General features: G+C 46.1%; 1 protein-coding gene across 1 annotated transcript in view; it reads right to left on the reverse strand.

The window, feature by feature from the left end:
* Positions 1–863: 863 nt before the first annotated feature.
* hsd17b4 (hydroxysteroid (17-beta) dehydrogenase 4) overlaps positions 864–23,967 on the reverse strand; it is a 130,153-nt gene continuing 107,049 nt past the window's right edge. Inside the window, exons 17-25 of the mRNA XM_084322353.1 lie at positions 19,512–19,615; positions 18,903–18,968; positions 16,811–16,880; positions 13,519–13,625; positions 13,241–13,327; positions 12,302–12,388; positions 4,799–4,937; positions 4,331–4,458; positions 864–2,772 (exon numbers count right to left, since the gene is read on the reverse strand). Of these exons, the coding sequence (XP_084178479.1) occupies positions 2,683–2,772; positions 4,331–4,458; positions 4,799–4,937; positions 12,302–12,388; positions 13,241–13,327; positions 13,519–13,625; positions 16,811–16,880; positions 18,903–18,968; positions 19,512–19,615 (878 nt within the window). The 3' untranslated portion in view covers positions 864–2,682. The remainder of the gene's footprint in view (positions 2,773–4,330; positions 4,459–4,798; positions 4,938–12,301; positions 12,389–13,240; positions 13,328–13,518; positions 13,626–16,810; positions 16,881–18,902; positions 18,969–19,511; positions 19,616–23,967) is intronic.

Below are 23,967 nucleotides of genomic sequence, written 5' to 3' on the forward strand. Positions count from 1 at the left end.
ATAAATAGTGAACTCCTTCAAGCTTTTAGTAATAACATTTTAGATTTAGACACAAAAAGACCCCCCCCCCCCCCCCCCCAGACTCGTATTAAACTTGTAGGGCTGTATAGCGAATGTAATTTTTTTTTTTACATTCGAAGCTTCTATTGAAGTTTTCGAATGAAGCTTTGAATGTCTGGTCATATTTTATGATGTAATCATAATTTTTTTTTTTATATCAAACAAAATACTCAGTTTGAATATAAAGTGATTAATCTGATTAAATTAGTATTTAAGATTAAATCAACTTTCTTTAATGAATATAACTCATCAGTTTCATCAACATAAATAATCCAATAAGGGCACGGTTGGTACGAACGTGATGATGACGTATTGATAGGAGCGCTGAGCGGATGCAGATAGGCTACATCATTTATGATAAATGTTTTATTTAAATTTCTATGACTAGTCATACTATAATAGTATAATACTATAATATTAGTGTAGCCTAATCTTTATCTGCAACTGTGAAGAAAAACCCCATTGGTTTAACACATAAAAGAAAGATTTTTTTTTTTTTCTAATGTTAATTTAGAATTCGAACGTTATGAATGAAGCTTCCAACTATTCGGTAGAGCCATAAACTTGTATTCCCAGATCGCAAGGACATCTAAAAAAAGAACTTTGTTCCTGTGTGAATGCAGTCCGGGATGAAGATCACTGCTATCGCTGCATATTTCATTAAATTTCATTATTATTTATCACACACCTCATGCAAGGCCAGGTCCATTAGAATTGACTGTCAATAGCATTCAAATCTGCAATTAAGTACAAGGCCTCAAATACAGAAAAGACATCAAATCACTGATGAGAAACGCATCATCCACAACCGTATTAATTTTTTTTATTTGTATCTTTTAGCTACAACAGTTCCCAAACCCCCAGGATAAGTCCTAGTCTCATTATAATGCCAAGAGAAGCTGAGGATATCAGATGTTAATCGGGCTGCAGAGTTGAAATGACATTAGCGTTGCAACAATGACGCCATTTCCCTGTCAACATATCAAGAAACTTTATTGTTTAATAAACTATACAGGATAACACTATACATTTCATTGTAAATCATTAAGTAGAAAATCGGTAAAAAGATAAATCATTCAGTGTCATGATTACAGTCTCAGGGATATTAAAACATCTTTCTGACTATATCAAACTCAAATACACTGAATTATGTTAATGATCAAAGGGTATAAAGATCGTTCAGTATTCTCAGGTCATCTGTCAAACAGTTTGTTCCGTTTCCAAACTGCCAAGTGTGGACGAGAACAGGCCTGGCAAGTATGAACAAAGTAATGACATCACACCGAGAGAGAGATCTTTATAGACCCGGTCCATTAGTAATGACATCACACCGAGAGAGAGATCTTTATAGACCCGGTCCATTAGTAATGACATCACACCGAGAGAGAGATCTTTATAGACCCGGTTCATTAGCTTCAACCAACAGAATCACATGACAAAACACTTCAGTTGTTTCATTGCACACATTTTACCCATTAATGTCCACATTAATTGGAAACAGTTTTATAATTTATTTTACAGCTGAGCTGAGCACAAATCAGTTTCCAGATCAGTCACGGTCTGAGGCCACAGCGCAGGTCATAAGTTTATCTGTTTTACCTCATTATGACTAATGACTATTTAGTTTGTTAAGAAAAGCCATATATATATATTTCACATTTATTACGCTTTAATTTGTAGACTAAGTTGAATTTGATGATACAGAAATGGCCGTGTCTCAACAATTACAAGGATTATTATATCAAATGCTTGGTATTTAGCATGTCATATGATTAGACTTATTTCTGTGATTTTCTATTATTCAAGGGCCCAATTCGAGAAAGGAGGCAAAAGGATGAAGCTATGTGAGGCTAAAGATAACCTTTCTCTGACTGGTAGAGTTGAGTATTTCCTGGTAGATTTGAGTACTTCCTGGTAGAGTTGAGTACTTCCTGGTAGATTTGAGTACTTCCTGGTAGAGTTGAGTACTTCCTGGTAGAGTTGAGTACGTCCTGGTAGATTTGAGTACTTCCTGGTAGAGTTGAGTACTTCCTGGTAGAGTTGAGTACGTCCTGGTAGATTTGAGTACTTCCTGGTAGAGTTGAGTACTTCCTGGTCATTTCCAAGTCCCTGGCAGTGAGGCTCCAAGGTCTACAAATGATTCAAAGCAAACAAAGCTGAAAATGGACGACCAAGCATTGGTGACTAGGAGTCCTTGTTGTGGATCAAGTAGGCAGCTGGTCCAGTTAGAAGCCAGTCCCGTTTCACAAGCTCACAGGTTGTTTTTACTCCACTGTTGATTAGTACGCCTGCTTCCTCTTAGTCCGGTCTTAGTCCACCAAGCCTTTGTTAGATGATTAGTCACCCGTCATGTTTTCTTTCCTTCATGCTGAATAGGTTATTAAGTGAAAAATCATAAAGTACATCTCTGGTTAAGCACTAGATTTAAAGAGGTCATGACTGCATTTGGGGGGAAACACAATCTCGCCGATTTGTCTACGTCAGAATTTCCATCAGTCGACAAAGGATTTCTTTAGTGGCGGACAGTCCTAGTTTGGAGACCTTTGGTGGGTTGCTGCTGGTTCCTGCTGGTTCCTGCTGGTTCCTGCTGGTTCCTGCCGGTTCCTGCCGGTCCCAGCTGGCTCACAGCTTGGCGTAGTCCTTCAGGATGACCTCCAGCTTCTGACTCATCATGATGTTCCCTCTCGCCTTCAGCTTGCCAGCGAAGAACGCCTGCGAGGAGCAGAAACACAGGGAGCCAATCAACAGAAGAACATCTAGGAGGAGGAACACAGGGAACACATTCTGAGGGTTGAGTGTTCCCTTATATTAACTCAATCAGCGCCTATAGGTCGCTGTTTACCATGTGGTAAGAACGCCACCGCTTTAAAGAATAGGGATACATGGCTGTGTTTGCAGGGCTCAAACTATATTTTATATCATAGCAATATAAGGATATAAAACTATTGCCCATTTGACATCGAGTATCTATCGTTCAATTTGTGAAAAAGAAATAATTTTTTCCGGTTTTATACCGTGGTGAATATGAATATAGTTTTAGAGTAATCCTGTGTAATCCCAGCGTTTAGTGCATTTCACTAGAAAGCGTGGTGTTTCAGGGCGATTAGGTGGCCGAGCGGAGATTGCGTTCGTCACCAGCCCCGGAGCTGAGCTGGATTTGCCTGTTCGAATCCAGCTCACAGCTCCGGGGTTGTCACCAGCTTGGCTGGCCGTCTGCACTAATACAATTGGCTGTATCAGAGGGTGGGAGAAGCTGGCGGGGTGGGTCCGGGTCGTTGTAAACAGCGACTCCTACAGTTCGGTCGGGGCGCCTGCTAAGCGCGGATTGGACGTGAGGGGGATAGTGTGGTCCTCCCACACGCTACGCCCTCTCGATGAGAATCCGCGCTGCCAGGTGAAAAGAAGCGGTGATTGGCTGGACGTGTGTCGGAGGAAGCACGTGATAGCCTCCACTCTCCCAGATGATCTGACTGTGGGGGGTAAGTGCGCAGCGACCAGGAAGGGACTGGGAATTGGCATACGACTAACATTGAGATGGGAGAAAATCGGAGGAAAATGGAGGGGGAAAAAGACCAAAAAAAAAAAAAAGAAGAAAGCGTGGTGTTTCTCGCATATATCAACAATCAATCTGAAATCAACACAATATTATCGGTATTATGTTTCATCATGAATGCGTGAAAGGGTGGGGGGGGGGGGGGTCGTTTTTCTATGCTTCGATCGTCACCAACGGAATACCTTATACACACACATTACACACATACGTTCGGATCGCGGGGAAGGGATTCTTCGATCAACGCAAGATTGATACCATATAGCCCTTACCTTGACTAGGATGTACTGCAAAAAGAATATTCCAATTATCTGATCGCCATTCCAAGTATTGATGTCGATCGTGTTGCCAACATAATCCACCAAAGAACATGAACCGGGAGTGATTGATTATCCTCAATCCATGTGTTATAACCGCTCGCCATGCCCCACTAGGAAAACCCGGACCGGACTTTTTAGATCGACGTACAGCCCAAGCCAGAGTTTCCAAGGATGTGCAATACCGGCCGCAAGGCGGCAGGTGGCGGTATTGGACGCTTGCGATCTCAGACTCATCCCCAATGATAACACAGGCTCCCTCGATGGATTATGAATGGGAATATCGAATAAAAGAAATAACGATAGAAAACCCGACTTTTCTCGTGTTTGGCGCTCAAGCGATGGCGAGTTAACCCGACTTTATACGTGAGTGGCGTCCAATGAGTTAATAGGCGTGACTTACCTGCTGAGGGTTGAGTGTTCCCTGCACCACCTGCATGAAGTCCTCGTCTGACACAGTGAAGGTCACGTCAGCCTTCCCACTGGGCAGCCCTTTGTGTAAGGCACCACAACCACTCTTCAGGTCAATGGCTGGTGGAGAGAGAGAAGAGAGAGAGGAGAGAGAGACAGAGAGACAGAGAGAGAGAGAGACAGAGAGAGAGAGAGCGAGAGAGACAGAGAGAGAGAAACAGGATAAGAAGTAAGCTCAGTGGGACGCCTCTTTTCTCAAGGAGTCGTTCTGGGGTCCCTCCTTTTTTACTCCCATTTGTATGATCCAGTGTTAAACCGTTCTCACATCAGGTCTGGATTCCCTCCCTCAGCCCTTCATCCCCTCACCTAACACATTTGTCAGCCTCCAAGCAAAAGATAAGAAAAACTTAAACTTTTCATTCTTATAATTAGAAGCCTTTCCTTTAAGACGTAGACTCACTCCACTGGGCGGCGGTGTGGCCATCCTTGGTGATCTCCCAGGCGAACACGGCGCTGACCTTCTTCACCAGCTCTGCTCCTGAGTCTTTGATCCGACGGCCGATCTCCTCAAACACCAGCTCACTCTGAAGCCCTCCTGCCTGCAGAGGAGAGACAGACAGGGGTTACGGTCTGATGTAGAGGAGAGACAGACAGGAGACAGAGGAGAGACAGACAGGAGACAGAGGAGAGACAGACAGGAGACTGAGGAGAGACAGACAGGAGACAGAGGAGAGACAGACAGGAGACTGAGGAGAGACAGACAGGAGACAGAGGAGAGACAGACAGGAGACTGAGGAGAGACAGACAGGAGACAGAGGAGAGACAGACAGGAGACAGAGAGGAGAGACAGACAGGAGACAGAGGAGAGACAGACAGGAGACTGAGGAGAGACAGACAGGAGAGACAGAGAGGAGAGACAGACAGGGGTTACGGTCTGATGTAGAGGAGAGACAGACAGGAGACTGAGGAGAGACAGACAGGAGAGACAGAGAGGAGAGACAGAGAGGAGAGACAGACAGGAGACAGAGAGGAGAGACAGACAGGAGAGACAGAGAGGAGAGACAGACAGGAGACAGAGAGGAGAGACAGACAGGAGAGACAGAGGAGAGACAGACAGGAGAGACAGACAGGAGAGACAGAGGAGAGACAGACAGGAGACAGAGAGGAGAGACAGACAGGAGAGACAGACAGGAGACAGAGAGGAGAGACAGACAGGAGAGACAGAGGAGAGACAGACAGGAGACAGAGAGGAGACAGACAGGAGACAGAGAGGAGAGACAGACAGGAGAGACAGACAGGAGACAGACAGGAGACAGAGAGGAGACAGACAGGAGAGACAGAGGAGAGACAGACAGGAGAGACAGAGGAGAGACAGACAGGAGACAGAGAGGAGAGACAGACAGGAGAGACAGAGAGGAGAGACAGACAGGAGAGACAGACAGGAGACAGAGAGGAGAGACAGAGAGGAGAGACAGACAGGAGAGACAGACAGGAGACAGGGTCTGATGCACGTTGTTTAGATGGAACGCTTAGTGAAGAGAATGTGGAGGAGTTATTAAAAAAGAAAAAAAAAAAAAAAAAAAAAAGCTAAACATGTTTCTATATCTCTACGGAGAGAATCTTTCCATCTTCAAATAGTACTGAGATAAAATGGGGTCATTTCCCCATCGACGCTGATACATGTTGGCATTAATAAGTCTGGCCTGGTTCCATGTACATGACGCATGTCATACTCCAGGGAACAATGTCCGCTGTCAATTATGAAGAAAGAAACCTTCCCTCAGAAACACAGACAACAGAAGTGTTTGATTTATTGTTTAATTCTAACTGATCTATGGAAATGAGAACCATGTGCTTAAAAATCATACAAGAAGAGACTGAGATGGATGATGAGTAAGTAGATGGATGGATGGATGGATGGGCCGGTCCTTTATACTCTCTGCTGCCAGGAGAACTATCGTTGTCAGAACTCGGGACGTGAGAACTAGAGACTCATATCCACGTGCACCCACTGGACTATCTTGTATTTTGTACTTTTTATATTGTATTTGTTACGAAGGATCAGATTAAACCGAATATATATATTTACTACTTGATATATATTGCATAATATTTGTATATCGTCTGATATCCCTTGTGTATTCTTTGTACATATACACGGAATATCCCTTTTACCTAGTACAGACCATAATATTTCGTTCTCCTATTGGAAGCGATCCACTAGGCACCACAGCCATACCCCCAAGGTCTAGTTCAAAGTCACCGCCAAGGCTTGCCTGGACATGCCCGGTTCTGCGCAAGAATACGAGACAGGAATAAGGCTGGTACTAGATTATTCACCGTACGTATAAATACGTTGCAGGTGGATACAGCAGCACTTAGCCTAAAGTCAAGTTAACCTAGAAACGTGTTACCCTCAACCGTAAAAGCCTTCATCACGAGTCAACGACCAAGTGAAGTGAGCAACCGTGCATCTAAATAGAGCACTTATAACCGCGTGCGAATAGGATAGTAAAGTGTCAGAGCTTAGTGGAATAACGTCAAGTTCGACCTAGTTAATGTGAAGTACCGCGCACCGGAGAATCTACACCGGTGAATGCAGAGCCCTTTTCCGGCTGGATTATTATTATATTGCTTTGGTCCTGTGGCTGTTGGAGTGGAGGAGAATCGTCTACACCCACTACTGTGTGGGATTTACCCGTGAGGAACATCACTCGAGCCCGTCTCTAGGAGAGGCTGGCTGGCTTTCACCTATGCTGCACGCATACTTGGATTACAGCTGCTGCTTTCGTCTGCCGATCAAGGGAGTAATGTACCGTCTCCCGTAGCTGGAGTTTATTGATTCCCCGTTGATCCAGACTTTGCATTCGAACATTTCCTCCCCCTGCTGGCCTACAACCGGAGGGACCCTACTAGTATCTCCCGCTGCCCTACTAGTGTACCATAGATATAATTCCTATTGATACAGGTGGTATTTATTATCTCCTGCGTACTATTCTAATGGACTTACGCTCTTGACTTACTCACGCACATTCTTCGCCTTACAAGCGCAATTCATAGTTATCATTCTGTAACCTATCATTGCTGCTAATAAATATTATTATAACCCAGATTTGTGTGGAACCGTGTCATTGTGGAAGTGTTCATCTGATATACCTGTGTACTGTATGGCCAGTAGTAATGTACATAAGACAGTAGTGGTTTAATGATACCATACTTATTAATACAGTCAGGGAATTGTACCCCTCAGTTACAGTATTTGTATTTTATATTGTATCTATAGTGGATATAGATACTGGACTGTATAGGACTGTGAAGCTCTGTATCCCCCCACCCTGTATCCCCCTCTCCCCCCATGTGCTTTGACACCTGAATTTCCCCAAGGGGATTAATAAAGGATCATCTTATCTTATGAGTAAGTAGATGGACTGACAGGTGGATGGATGGATGGACTGACAGGTGGATGGATGGATGGACTGACAGGTGGATGGATGGATGGACTGACAGGTGGATGGATGGATGGACTGACAGGTGGATGGATGGACTGACAGGTGGATGGATGGACTGACAGGTGGATGGATGGATGGACTGACAGGTGGATGGATGGATGGACTGACAGGTGGATGGATGGATGGACTGACAGGTGGGTGGATGGACTGACAGGTGGATGGATGGACTGACAGGTGGATGGATGGACTGACAGGTGGATGGATGGATGGACTGACAGGTGGATGGATGGACTGACAGGTGGATGAATGGACTGACAGGTGGATGGATGGACTGACAGGTGGATGGATGGACTGACAGGTGGATGGATGGACTGACAGGTGGATGGATGGACTGACAGGTGGATGGATGGACTGACAGGTGGATGGATGGACTGACAGGTGGATGGATGGACTGACAGGTGGATGAATGGACTGACAGGTGGATGGATGGACTGACAGGTGGATGGATGGACTGACAGGTGGATGGATGGATGGTGTAACTGAGGGGTACAATTCCCTGACTGTATTGTTAGATATGATATTTAATACCACTACCTCATGTACTTTAACTTCTGGCCACCCAGTACAAGATATAAGTATGATGAACACTTTCCCACCTGATGAAACGAATCCACACAAATGTACCAAATCGAAGGTTTAATACAGCAAAAGGTGTATACAACGATCACTTAATTACATTTATGATTTGAAATATGAAATATGCACTTTTATGGCAAATGAGTATTCGTAGGTAAATCAACATTGAATGTCCAATCTCTGGTTACGCAGGGAGTAAGTATACAACCTGGAATATTTAGGAAAACGATAGCGATGGTACTTAAATGATTATAGCTGGATACACTAAGGGGGGGGGGGGTCCCGCTGGTTGTAAGACAGTAGGAGGGGGGGGTTAGAGAAGCCGCTGGCGGTATCCCATCTGGCCGACGGTGTCTTGGGAGAATCCAAAGTCTTGGACACGGTGCCCACAGAACCTCGGACCGCAGACGAATACAGCTGGACCCTCTGTGGACGGTAGCTGCCGGTCCACAACGGAGAGACGTGAGGCGACCTCACTGGTGTAGAGCGCCGTCTCACCTGGAGTCCTCTCCGGGGGGTAGTTCCAACACTCCGCAGTGTTGGCCTTTATCCATGGAATAATCAAAGCACACAAAGCATAATCCAAGCCGTGGAAGGCTCGCCGTCGTCCGGGTAGAGTAATCCAATATACAGGTCCAGTCGCCCTGGCCCGGAGCTCCTCGGATGCAATCACCACTAGGGGTCTGACCAGCCTGGTTAAGCGTCCAGATAACGTCAGGAACGATGGGGGTACTGATAACTTTAGAACTCTAACCGAACGATGCACCATACATAAATAGACTATTATTAGCTTAATAGAATACGTCCAACTCGACGGTATAGTGCCAAACTATGACTATTCAACTATTAATCTACACGATATCTCAATGCCTATTCTGGGGCCAAGTAGGCCCTACTACACCGCACGTGCGTCGTGGGGAGGCTTTGCGTCTGTCACTCTGTTGGAGGGTAAAGAACTGGACTAAAAGAAAGTTCTACTTTACTTGCGCCATATATATATGCGCTATGAACAAATAGTACCATTCGTATTTCGCCCGACATATTACTGCGCGGAACCGGGGGTTGCCACGACATGTTAGGCGGCACGATTGAACTTGGACCTAGGGGTATGGCAACCTGGCGCCAGGTTCTCGTCCAATGGTAGAATGAAACTATTATGGGCTGTTTAGTAGACTAAAGGGATATTCAATGCATATTGTACAAGGAATATACAGGGGATATCAAACGATATACAAATACAATTAAATATATATATAAATAAATATACATATTCGGTTTAATCTGATCCTTCACAACAGATGGACTGACAGGTGGATGGATGGACTGACAGGTGGATGGATGGACTGACAGGTGGATGGATGGACTGACAGGTGGATGGATGGATGGACTGACAGGTGGATGGATGGACTGACAGGTGGATGGATGGACTGACAGGTGGATGGATGGATGGACTGACAGGTGGATGGATGGATGGATGGATGGACTGACAGGTGGATGGATGGATGGATGGATGGACTGACAGGTGGATGGACTAACAGGTGGATGGATGGATGGACTGACAGGTGGATGGATGGATGGACTGACAGGTGGATGGATGGATGGACTGACAGGTGGATGGATGGATGGACTGACAGGTGGATGGACTAACAGGTGGATGGATGGAGTGACAGGTGGATGGACTAACAGGTGGATGGATGGACTAACAGGTGGATGGATGGAGTGACAGGTGGATGGACTAACAGGTGGATGGATGGACTAACAGGTGGATGGATGGAGTGACAGGTGGATGGATGGAGTGACAGGTGGATGGATGGATGGACTAACAGGTGGATGGATGGAGTGACAGGTGGATGGACTAACAGGTGGATGGATGGACTAACAGGTGGATGGATGGAGTGACAGGTGGATGGACTAACAGGTGGATGGATGGACTAACAGGTGGATGGATGGACTGACAGGTGGATGGATGGACTGACAGGTGGATGGATGGACTGACATGTGGATGGATGGATGGACTGACAGGTGGATGGATGGACTGACAGGTGGATGGATGGACTGACATGTGGATGGATGGACTGACAGATGGATGGATGGACTGACATGTGGATGGATGTATGGATGGATGGATGGACTGACAGATGGATGGATGGATGGATGGACTGACAGGTGGATGGATGGACAGACCTGTTTTCAGCCACATAGGCTCTTGGTTTTCTGTCTGTGTCTGGTAGAAAAGGTTCTAAAGGGTTCTACCTCACGAAGCCCAAGATACACAAATTACCATTTGGCTGCTATTGTTTACTTTCCAACCCTTGTATCTCGTACTAGGAGATAGGGTCATTAAGTACTAGGAGATAAGGTCATTAAGTACTAGGAGATAGGGTCATTAAGTACTCGGAGATAGGGCCATTAAGTACTAGGAGATAGGGCCATTAAGTACTAGGAGATAGGGCCGGTCAGTACTAGGAGATAGGGCCATTAAGTACTAGGAGATAAGGTCATTAAGTACTAGGAGATAGGGTCATTAAGTACTAGGAGATAGGGTCATTAAGTACTAGGAGATAGGGCCATTAAGTACTAGGAGATAGGGTCAGTCAGTACTAGGAGATAGGGCCGGTCAGTACTAGGAGATAGGGTCGGTCAGTACTAGGAGATAGGGTCGGTCAGTACTAGGAGATAGGGCCGGTCAGTACTAGGAGATAGGGCCGGTCAGTACTAGGAGATAGGGCCGGTCAGTACTAGGAGATAGGGTCAGTCAGTACTAGGAGATAGGGTCAGTCAGTACTAGGAGATAGGGCCGGTCAGTACTAGGAGATAGGGCCGGTCAGTACTAGGAGATAGGGCCGGTCAGTACTAGGAGATAGGGCCATTAAGTACTAGGAGATAGGGTCAGTCAGTACTAGGAGATAGGGCCGGTCAGTACTAGGAGATAGGGCCGGTCAGTACTAGGAGATAGGGCCGGTCAGTACTAGGAGATAGGGCCGGTCAGTACTAGGAGATAGGGCCATTAAGTACTAGGAGATAGGGTCAGTCAGTACTAGGAGATAGGGTCAGTCAGTACTAGGAGATAGGGTCAGTCAGTACTAGGAGATAGGGTCGGTCAGTACTAGGAGATAGGGCCGGTCAGTACTAGGAGATAGGGTCAGTCAGTACTAGGAGATAGGGCCGGTCAGTACTAGGAGATAGGGCCGGTCAGTACTAGGAGATAGGGCCGGTCAGTACTAGGAGATAGGGCCGGTCAGTACTAGGAGATAGGGCCATTAAGTACTAGGAGATAGGGCCGGTCAGTACTAGGAGATAGGGCCGGTCAGTACTAGGAGATAGGGTCGGTCAGTACTAGGAGATAGGGCCGGTCAGTACTAGGAGATAGGGCCGGTCAGTACTAGGAGATAGGGCCGGTCAGTACTAGGAGATAGGGCCGGTCAGTACTAGGAGATAGGGCCGGTCAGTACTAGGAGATAGGGCCGGTCAGTACTAGGAGATAGGGCCGGTCAGTACTAGGAGATAGGGTCATTAAGTACTAGGAGATAGGGTCAGTCAGTACTAGGAGATAGGGCCGGTCAGTACTAGGAGATAGGGTCAGTCAGTACTAGGAGATAGGGCCATTAAGTACTAGGAGATAGGGCCGGTCAGTACTAGGAGATAGGGTCAGTCAGTACTAGGAGATAGGGCCATTAAGTACTAGGAGATAGGGTCAGTCAGTACTAGGAGATAGGGCCGGTCAGTACTAGGAGATAGGGCCGGTCAGTACTAGGAGATAGGGCCGGTCAGTACTAGGAGATAGGGCCGGTCAGTACTAGGAGATAGGGCCGGTCAGTACTAGGAGATAGGGCCGGTCAGTACTAGGAGATAGGGCTCCGTCTCTGATTTGAAGGTACCTGAGCAAGGCTCTCCTCCGGCCCGCCTGGCGCTCCATGGAGGTCCACATAGGCTCCAGACAGAACCACAGCACCAGTCTCCTTCACCTGCAGACAAGAGACCATCCACTCACTCACTGCTTCAGCCTTCGTTTGGAGAGAACTGACATGACATGAAGCTGTAGAAGAATACACATGAGAAATACTAAACAGAAACGATGATGTGTGTGTGTGTGTGTGTGTGTAGAAGTGACTTTACACTGGATGTATTGTACTCATCACGTCTTGTATGTCTTAGTAACAGAGGCATCACTGACTTTACACTGGATGTATTGTACTCATCACGTCTTGTATGTCTTAGTAACAGAGGCATCACTGACTTTACACTGGATGTATTGTACTCGTCACGTCTTGCATGTCTTAGTAACAGAGGCATCACTGACTTTACACTGGATGTATTGTACTCGTCACGTCTTGTATGTCTTAGTAACAGAGGCATCACTGACTTTACACTGGATGTATTGTACTCGTCACGTCTTGCATGTCTTAGTAACAGAGGCATCACTGACTTTACACTGGATGTATTGTACTCGTCACGTCTTGTATGTCTTAGTAACAGAGGCATCACTGACTTTACACTGGATGTATTGTACTCGTCACATCTTGCATGTCTTAGTAACAGGCTATCTATCCTCTTTGTTTTACTGTGTCCTACCAGTTTTTATTACTTTCATTGCTTTATTATGTTTTTAATCCTATATCTTGCACCATATTGTTTTGTTTTTGTTGCTTTCATTGCTTTGCTATGTTTTTTTTTCTTTCTTTTAATCTTATACCTTGCCTCACACTATTTTGTTTTTATCAACTTGCTTGTGAAGCACTTTGGTGTCAGCTGCCGCTGCCTGGAAATGTGCTATACAAATAAAACTGACTTGACTTGACTCGACAGGCATCACTGACTTTACACTGGATGTGAATCCTGGTTCCCTCCTGCCACATCTCCGTCTGTAAGGCCTGACCGGGCAGCACTGGCTGCAGGAAGCGAACCTGAGGCGTGGAGACCGAGTGGAGACACACAGTGTGGAATTAAAATGACTACAAAAGCAGATGGATGAACGTAGCACACGGAATATCTTCTTGAATATATAATCACTGCAGCCTCGTAGACCAATATAGAAATTAACAAATAAAAAACAATACCACATGCAGCAGCTTTAACTGAGGTGTTGACCTCTGACCTTGATGGCTCTTAATCTGGACGGGTCGTTGTCGGCGAAGTGCTTCAGGACGTGTCGGGCGGCGAAGCCGAAGGAGCAGAGACCGTGCAGGATGGGGGCCTGGAACCCTGGAGGACAGCAGGTGCAATTACAACTCTGTCTTTAGAGTATCTTATATATTATATATCCCTTTATTATATATTATATATCCCTTTATATGATATATTATATATCCCTTTATTATATATCCATTTATTATATATTATATATCCCATTATTATATATTATATATCCCTTTATTATATATCCATTTATTATATAATATATATCCCATTATTATATATTATATATCCCTTTATTATATGATATATTATATATCCCTTTATTATATATCCATTTATTATATAATATATATCCCATTATTATATATTATATATCCCTTTATTATATATTATATATCCCGTTATTATATATCCTTTTATTATATATTATATATCCCTTTAATATATATTATATATCCCTTTATTATATATCCCTTTATTATATCCTATATATCCCATTATATATTATATATCCTTTTATATATCCCTTTATTATTATATATCCCTTAATTATATATGATATATTATATCCCTTTATTATATATTATATATCCCTTTATTATATATTATATATCCCTTTAAATGGTAAATGCTGCTTTTTTATATAACGCTTTTATCCAAAGCACTTTACAACTTGTTCCTCACATTTGACCCGTTCACTCACACATTGATACACTGACGGCAGAGGCGACCATGCAAGGTGCCAATCTGCTCATCAGGAGCAATTAGGGGTTAAGTGTCTTGCTCAAGGACACATCAACACGCTGCCCGGGAGGAGCGGGAATCGAACCGGGAACCTCCGGATTGCCAGACGACTGCTCTACCTCCTGAGCCACTGTCGCCCCCTTTATTATATGATATATTATATATCCCTTTATTATATATTATATATCCCTTTATTATATATCCCTTTTGTAGCGGCCTCTGCCTGGGTCCGCTTCCAATGGCAGTCGGGGAGTGATTCTGTACTCGCTCCATCCAAAGAATAGTCTCCACACTTTGAGTTCCGTTATCAGATACCAACGTGATATCTGATTTATTTAGAAAAGATAAATATTTTCACATTTTTATGAGCTAACGAATTCCGTTATATTGGACATTTGTATTAATTATATCAAGCGAATAACTGAGAAATTTGGCAGAGAGACGGCAACATTATCGTGAAATATAAACGTTGCGTGATGACTATTATATCTCCGCCTCCCAGTCCCAACGAAGCACATACCAATAGTATGCAACTGCAGAGCCGCAGAGCCAGCGGCGCTCTCATCCCGGTCTGGGGAAGCTCAGCAGAATTGCCAATGGCTGAATTGGAGTATTGCACTGTGCGCGCACAACTGTCTGCTCTGCGGCTGCATGCTTCTCGCAAATCTAGCTCTCGCTGCCAAACCAAATGAATCTCGACATCGCTTCACCAATAGTCGTTATCAGAACACTACACACATATCATAATTATAGAACGCACATCGTTGTCATTATTACCCTGTTTTCTTGGTGGAGGGCCGGCCGGCGTGTTGTGTCTGTGCTCCAGCTGTCATCATCACTCTCTGTCTCCACTCTACTGCTCTCCGCTTCTCTCGCCTCCAATCCAATTCCTCCTGTCCTCTTTCATTACTTTTATTGACTTTAGATTCACCTGACAGTTTCCCTGTTTTTAGCCAGCTCTGCATGTTGTAAGTGCCACAATCCTGCGCTGGTCCCGCGCTTTTGGCAGGAAGTTATTAATGCACTGGCTCGCGCACTGGCTCGCGCTCGCTACTGTCATCGGCCCGCTGTTAAGCCCGCATATAGGAGACCTGAGGAGACAGACTCCAGGCAGAGCGGAGCGCATCAGCACAGACGAAGCGCACCTCGCCCGAGACATTGTTTATTATTATTATTAAAACGTACGTTTTTTATTAAAAGGTTTCTTGAATTTCATGATTTACACAGTGAAAATCCCCATTTGAAATAATGTATATTAGTTATATATTTATTAGTAAAATAACGCCATTAGCCTTTTCATGTCACGCACCACCTAGAGGTAGCTCGCGCACCACAAGGGGTGCGCGCACCACAGTTTGGGAACCACTGTCCTATAAGATTGAACAGAATGGGACTTAAACAAGACTCCAGATGCACCTTATGTACAAATGGGGATGAGGGTACATTTATGCACATGTACTGGGATTGCCCACCAGTTAAGATATTCTGGAAAGAAGTGTCCCAGCAATTATCAAATTTCTTAATTCTGAATATACCTGTACACCCCTCTGTATTGATGTTGAATGATGTTTTTGAGTTTGCAGTACCTATACAGCTAAAGAGATTAGTTTTATCTGGTATCACAGCGGCTAAAAAGCGAATAGCATCAAGATGGTTTCAACCGGAAAAAATGTGTCGGAAGGTTTGGGTTCTTACATATCTCGACGTGATTTATCTAGAAATATCTACAGCAAGAATTCTAGGTGTCAGTGAAACCAAAATTGCAATGTGGTTAGAAGTGGTGGAGAGAATAAAAGCTAGCATATGAATAGTAGTGCCTGGTTAGGAGTGAATGATAATGGATGGATTATCCAAGTGGGGGTCCGGGGGGGGGGGGGGGGTAGCGAGCGAGAGCATATGTATGTAGGGTATTAGATAGCAAGTATTAGGTGTATATCTCGTATGCTAAATTTCTTTAAATGGTGATTTCATTGGATGTGTACTGTTAATTAATGCTTGTATATCTAATTGTATGTTATGTTTAAAAAATAATAAAAAAATAAAACAAAAAAAAATAATACATCCAGTGTTTTTAGAAAAGTATTGCTTTTCCCCTCAAAAGATTATTCATTAATCCTCCCACTCTCACCGGGGCTCTTCCCAGTGCCCACTCTCCACAGGGCTCCTCCCACCACCACAGGGCTCCTCCCACTCTCCCCAGGGCTCCTCCCACTCTCCCCAGGGCTCCTCCTACTCTCCCCGGGGCACCTCCCACCCCCTGGGTCTCCTCCCACTCTCCCCTAGGCTCCTCCCACTCTCCCCTAGGCTCCTCCCACTCTCCCCAGGGCTCCTCCCACTCTCCCCGGGGCTCCTCCCACTCTCCACAGGGCTCCTCCCACTCTCCCCAGGGGCTCCTCCTACTCTCCCAGGGCTCCTCCCACTATCCCCAGGGTCTCCTCCCACTCTCCCCCGGGGCTCCTCCCACTATCCACGGGGCTCCTCCCACACTAGTTCCGCTAGAAGCTCACCTCCCATGGCAGCGAAGCCGGGGTCTATGTGAAGAGGGTTCCAGTCTCCGCTCAGACGATACAGGGCTGCCTGGAGGAGGCACAGAGGAAACAGAGAGCATTCAGATCTACATCTAATTCATGGACCTTTTCCTACACCCATCTGCGATGCTATTAACCCGTTCACTGCCACACTACTATGGTTAACCGTCTGTAGTGTGATAGTAAAGGGTTACCTTCTGTAGTGTGGCAGTGAAAGGGTTAAATAACCACGAAGGCCACGGAACAGATGCCTCCACAATAAGAGTCGTCGTCTCGTGAAGTGATGCGGTGGGGAGTGTAGTTTTCTAAAACTACACGGGAACCCGTTTTAACCCACTCCGCTAACCTAGATTCAGATTCTATTGCCTATATTTATGTCTACCTCCCCTCCCCCTCCTGCTATGATGCCCACATTTCCCCAAGGGGATCAATAAAGCTCCCGCTCCCTCTCGCCCTATCTCCCCCTCTCTCTCCCTCCCCCTCTCCATCCATCTCTCTCTCCCCCTCTCCCTCCCCTCACCTGGTCTTGTGTGGTCTCTCTCTCACCTGGTCTTGTGTGGTCTCTCTCTCACCTGGTCTTGTGTGGTCTCTCTCTCACCTGGTCTTGTGTGGTCTCTCTCTCACCTGGTCTTGTGTGGTCTCTCTCTCTCTCCCCCCCTCTGCCCCCCGTCCCTCCCTCTCCCCCTCCCTCTCCCCCTCTCACCTGGTCTTGTGTGGTTTCTCTCTCTCTCCCCCTCACCTGGTCTTGTGTGGTTTCTCTCTCTCTGTCCCTCCCCCCTCACCTGGTCTTGGGCGTGGTCTCTCTCTCTCTCTCCCTCCCCCCTCACCTGGTCTTGTGTGGTCTCTCTCTCTCCCCCCCCCCCCCACCTGGTCTTGTGTAGTCTCTCTCCCTATCTCTCTCTCCCCTCACCTGGTCTTGTGTGGTCTCTCTCTCCCCCTCCCCTGGTCTTGTGTGGTCTCTCTCTCCCCCTCCCCTGGTCTTGTGTGGTCTCTCTCCCTCTCTCTCCCCTCACCTGGTCTTGTGTGGTCTCTCTCTCTCTCCCTCCCTCCCTCCCTCACCTGGTCTTGTGTGGTCTCTCTCTCTCCCCCCGCCCCTCACCTGGTCTTGTGTGGTCTCTCTCTCCCCCCCTCCCCCCTCACCTGGTCTTGTGTGGTCTCTCTCTCTCCCTCCGCCCCTCACCTGGTCTTGTGTGGTCTCTCTCCCTCTCTCTCTCTCCCCTGGTCTTGTGTGGTCTCTCTCCCTCTCTCCCTCTCTCTCTCTCCCCTCACCTGGTCTTGTGTGGTCTCTCTCTCCCCCCTCCCCCCTCACCTGGTCTTGTGTGGTCTCTCTCTCTCTCCCCCTCCCCCCTCACCTGGTCTTGTGTGTTCTCTCTCTCCCCCCCTCCCTCTCTCCCCTCACCTGGTCTTGTGTGGTCTCTCTCCCTCTCTCTCTCCTCACCTGGTCTTGTGTGGTCTCTCTCCCTCTCTCCCCTCACCTGGTCTTGTGTGGTCTCTCTCTCTCTCCCCCTCCCCCCTCACCTGGTCTTGTGTGGTCTCTCTCTCCCCCCCTCCCTCTCTCCCCTCACCTGGTCTTGTGTGGTCTCTCTCCCTCTCTCTCTCTCCCCTCACCTGGTCTTGTGTGGTCTCTCTCCCTCTCTCTCTCTCTCTCTCTCTCTCTCTCTCTCTCTCTCTCTCTCTCCCCTCACCTGGTCTTGTGTGGTCTCTCTCCCTCTCTCTCTCTCTCTCCCCTCACCTGGTCTTGTGTGGTCTCTCTCCCTCTCTCTCTCTCTCTCTCCCCTCACCTGGTCTTGTGTGGTCTCTCTCCCTCTCTCTCCCCTCACCTGGTCTTGTGTGGCCTCTCTCCCTCTCTCTCTCTCTCTCTCTCTCCCCTCACCTGGTCTTGTGTGGTCTCTCTCCCTCTCTCTCTCTCTCTCTCTCTCCCCTCACCTGGTCTTGTGTGGTCTCTCTCCCTCTCTCTCTCTCTCTCTCTCTCCCCTCACCTGGTCTTGTGTGGTCTCTCTCCCTCTCTCTCTCTCTCTCTCTCCCCTCACCTGGTCTTGTGTGGTCTCTCTCTCTCTCTCTCTCCCCTCACCTGGTCTTGTGTGGTGGCGTCAGTCACCACGGCGTCCGGAGGTCTGTTGGGAGGAGGCACCAGGCCCTGGAGAAGGAATAAGAAGAAACACAGCCATGTTTATCCAACAATACGTCCAACATGACCTTTCTGAAGGCAGTGATAAATGGGCTATATTGCTTTCAGTCCGGGATGGAGGACTTGGTAAGAAATCTATATGGCTGAGAGGAAGAAAAGATATGAAAGATTACAGTTCATAATTATCAGCAAAATTACTCGTCTATATTGCATACAAAATAATATTGCCTGTGAATCGTGCCCCTAGTTGGTTTGCCATGTTGGTGTGGGTGGGCCAGTCCTGGCTACCTTGTGGGTGATCTCCCATAGCAGTCAAATGCAGACAATATGACCGGTACATTAAAACCAATCGCATAATAAGCTGTTTTCATACCATATCGATGCCATTCTGCATCATGCTCCTCTGCTCTAGTCTCTGTTCTAGCCTCTGCTACTTATTCAACTGATGGTTAGTGAGCAATGACCTTGGCTTTCTCACAGGTTCTACTGATGGTTAGTGAGCAATGACCTTGGCTTTCTCACAGGTTCTACTGATGGTTAGTGAGCAATGACCTTGGCTTTCTCAGAGGTTCTCTTGCCCCCGAAGCCTCCGGCTCCGACCACGAACACAGACCACTGGTTGTAGCAGATCAGCTCCTCGCCACTGTACGTGTTCACTGCGGACAAACACATATATCATTCATGTTATTTATCTATATTTATTGAATTTTTCACTTAACAATCTTGAACAGAAATGTTAAACAAATACACCCAAACCACCTTCTCATACCTTCTAATACCTACTCATACCTACTAATACCTTCTCATACCTTCTCATACCTACTAATACCTTCTCATACCTTCTCATACCTTCTCATACCTTCTCATACCTTCTCATACCTTCTCATACCTACTAATACCTTCTCATACCTACTAATACCTTCTCATAGAGACAGCCCTCATTGCGGTCACAGAGGCACTTCACTTAGCAAAAGCGAAAGGCCTCTCCTCTGTCCTGATTCTCCTAGATCTATCTGCAGCCTTCGACACAGTCAACCACCAGATCCTCCTCGCGGCCCTCGCAGGAATGGGAGTGGCTGGCTCTGCGCTGACATGGTTGTCATCATACCTCAATGACCGCTCCTACCAAGTGTCATGGAGAGGGACCCTGTCGGCCACCCGCCCCCTGCGGACGGGTGTCCCCCAGGGCTCGGTTTTAGGACCCCTTCTCTTCTCCCTCTACACTAAATCACTGGGTAACATTATCACGTCTCATGGCTTCTCCTACCACTGTTATGCCGACGATACTCAACTCTTCCTCTCCTTCCCTCCCTCAGATATCCACGTCTCTGAGCGGATCTCGGCCTGTCTGTCCGACATCTCCGCCTGGATGACGACCAACCACCTCAAACTGAACCTAAGCAAAACAGAATTGCTCCACCTGCCGGCCAAATCCTCCCCCCTGACCGACCTTTCCATCACAGTCGAGAATGCAGCTGTGACCGCGTCCCCGACCGCCAAGAACCTTGGTGTTGTCCTCGACGACCAGTTGAACTTCTCTGCTCACATCGCAGCGACAACCAGAACCTGCCGATTCCTCCTGAGCAACGTCAGAAGGATACGCCCCTTCCTGACAAAAGAAGCCACCCAACTCCTCGTCCAATCAACAGTCATCTCCCGCCTCGACTACTGCAACGCACTGCTCGCTGGCCTCCCGGCCACTGCCACTAAGCCTCTTCAACTCATTCAGAACGCAGCGGCCCGCCTGATCTCAAACCTACCGAAGTCGGCCCATGTCACCCCACTTCTTAGGGACCTGCACTGGCTCCCCATTGCTGCACGAATCCGCTTCAAGGCCCTTGACCTAGCATACCGTGCGGCAAAGGGAACTGCTCCCGCCTACCTCCGGTCAATGGTCTCTAACTACACACCCTCAAGACCCCTACGCTCTGCATCTTCTGGCCGCCTCAGACCTACTCCTATCCAAGCTCCGGGAGGGTCATCAAAGAGAAGTCGCCTATTCTCAGTCCTTGCCCCACAATGGTGGAATGAACTACCCACCCCAGTTAGGACAGCCGAAACACGTCCAATCTTTCGCCGTCGACTAAAGACTCACTTCTTCAACCATTATCTGAATTAAAAAAAAAAAAAAAAAAAATCTAACCCTAACTAACCATACTGTCATGCACTTGTCCTAATAAACTAACCTACACTGTAGCACTCAACACTTTGATGAACATTGTTACTCAGCTGATAGAGTTGTGCTCTTCCTGATGGCTTGTCGTACAGAACTTGTAAGTCGCTTTGGATAAAAGCGTCAGCTAAATGACTAAATGTAAATGTAAATGTCATACCTTCTCATACCTTCTCATACCTACTAATACCTTCTCATACCTACTAATACCTTCTCATACCTTCTCATATCTTCTCATATATTCTCATACCTACTAATACCTTCTCATACCTACTAATACCTTCTCATACCTTATCATACCTACTAATACCTTATCATACCTACTAATACCTTCTCATACCTACTCATACCTCATCATACCTTCTCATACCATCTGTTACCTTCTCATACCTACTAATACCTTCTCATACCTACTAATACCTTCTCATAGCTCATCATACCTTCTCATACCTACTAATACCTTATCATACCTACTAATACTAGGGGTGCACCGATGTATCGGTCGGGTATCGGTATCGGCCGATAAGTGCCTTGTTGACTGCAATCGGCCTATCGGCCGATAAGCTCAAATGTGCCGATGGCAGTAGCCGATAAATATCCATCAATTTGTGTCGCGTCAAAAGGCCAAAAAAAGTTCAGTCGCGTCGCGACCTGCACAACGCCGCCCCCGGCCCACACACACACAAGCTACTGCATCAAAGTTACTACTTATGATTAACAAATGCATTCGTTTTGTGGCATTAACGTTATATAGTTAGTGTTACACGTTCAATAACATCAGCATATTATTTACCCGAACGTAGCAAGCATTAGTTCATACTAGCTCAGTTCCTTCCGTTGCTCATAGAGCCCTGAGTTTAACCCATTCTGCAATCTGTTAATAAAGTTTTCAATCAGACACATGTATAGAAAGGCTTTGTTTTATTATAACATTCGTTGCAGTAAAATCATTATGCCTCGTTTAAGTCATCCTGCGGAGCTAAAAGCTAAACGTCGGCCGCAACTAACGTTGTTGTTGTTGTTGTAGAAAACCTCTCGTCAAAATCAATGGCGGACAAAAGCGGAAGTAAAAAATGTATACCCGCTTGCCGATTGGTGGTAACAGCAGAGGCGGGTGCGACGTAATTGGCAGAATCGACTGTCAATCAAAATTTCATTGGTTGAGAGCTCTGGTTGAGACAATAGTATCCAGCTGCAGCCCGGTAGACCATACTGGGAGAACTAGTATCTAGCTGCAGCCCGGCAGACCATACTGGGAGAGAGATAGTGCTATTTCTTGATGTTTCCTTTTTTTAAGTAAGTAAAGAGGCCTATGTTCATATCGGTGAGCACAATTTGTAACACAAATATACAGTAGTTTCATAAAAAAAAGAAAAAAAAAGACAAAAAAAAAAAAAATTGCCACAAATATCGGTTTCGGCCGATTGTGTTAGTTGAACAATCGGTATCGGTATCGGTGGCAAATTTTCATATCAATGCATCCCTGACTAATACCTACTAATACCTTCTCATACCTTATCATACCTACTAATACCTTATCATACCTACTAATACCTTCTCATACCTACTCATACCTTCTCATACCTACTCATACCTCATCATACCTTCTCATACCATCTGTTACCTTCTCATACCTACTAATACCTTCTCATACCTACTAATACCTTCTCATACCTCATCATACCTTCTCATACCTACTAATACCTTCTCGTATCTTCTCATACCTACTAATACCTTATCATACCTACTAATACCTTCTCATAATTACCTACTAATACCTTCTCATACCTTCTCATACCTACTAATACCTTCTCATACCTACTAATACCTTCTCATACCTTATCATACCTAATACCTTCTCATACTGAGTTTTGAAATGTTGGATCACCCTACTATTTTGCACCATAATGTGTTGGCTCCATTGCTCCCTGATGTGGTGCCTGTTTGTGTAATCACCCGTGCTCAACCTACAGTTGTGACGAGTGACCAGGTGACGCTTCAGCGGGGTACACTTGCCTCTGAGGCAACACGGTTACCCAGGACTCGTGGTAAGCTGGTAGTTGCCCAGAATAGAGACGCTGGTTTGGCCACATGTTCTATTACTGCTCCTGCTCCGGGGGTAGCTGGAAGCAAGGGAGTGGTACATTCTGTTGTGAGTAATGTTCGGTCAATGAGAAGCCCTTTGAGGCTGTTAACACTTTGGATGCCACGGACGACATAACACGTGTTATCAGCCCGCCCCCTAAATGCCCACGACGACAAATATCGTTTTATTTTTTTATTAGCGATCTGAATTCATATTTCATCAACCGAGTCTACCGTTGGGAAACCAGCCCCATCAGGAGCTCAGATGTGAAAAAAGCACCCCCTATCGTCTCCCAGATGGTAATGCACCCTTTTGGAATGGACTCAATGAAAATGGAGAAAAAAAAATCCGGAATCCACATTTTACTTCTCACGCATGTACCCAGAGCCGATCGGATTCATTGTGGAGCTTCAGAACAGCTGTAATATGTGTTTACAGTATATAGCATTGGATCAATAAAAGGATCGATTTTTGGAATGGCGATCAGGAATTGGAATAATCTTTTTGGATACCATCTGATCTCAGGTAAGGAATCTATTTTACCAGTCTTAGGATAATCAGACCTGTTTTCACGGAGATATAAGCTTTTCCCTTATGTGTGTGTGGCTGTGCGAGCGATCAGGAACTAAGGCCCCTCCGCCTGCTCCAGCCCTCCCCCTCACAGAGCAGTCTTCAGTTTGTAAACAAACATTTTAGCTAAAGATGGCAAATGCAGAGCATCCGCAACTTGTGCTTGTGGATAAAGAAAA

The sequence above is a fragment of the Notolepis coatsorum genome (genome assembly GCF_963971535.1).
Source record: "Notolepis coatsorum genome assembly, chromosome: 10".
Lineage (NCBI taxonomy): Eukaryota > Metazoa > Chordata > Actinopteri > Aulopiformes > Paralepididae > Notolepis > Notolepis coatsorum.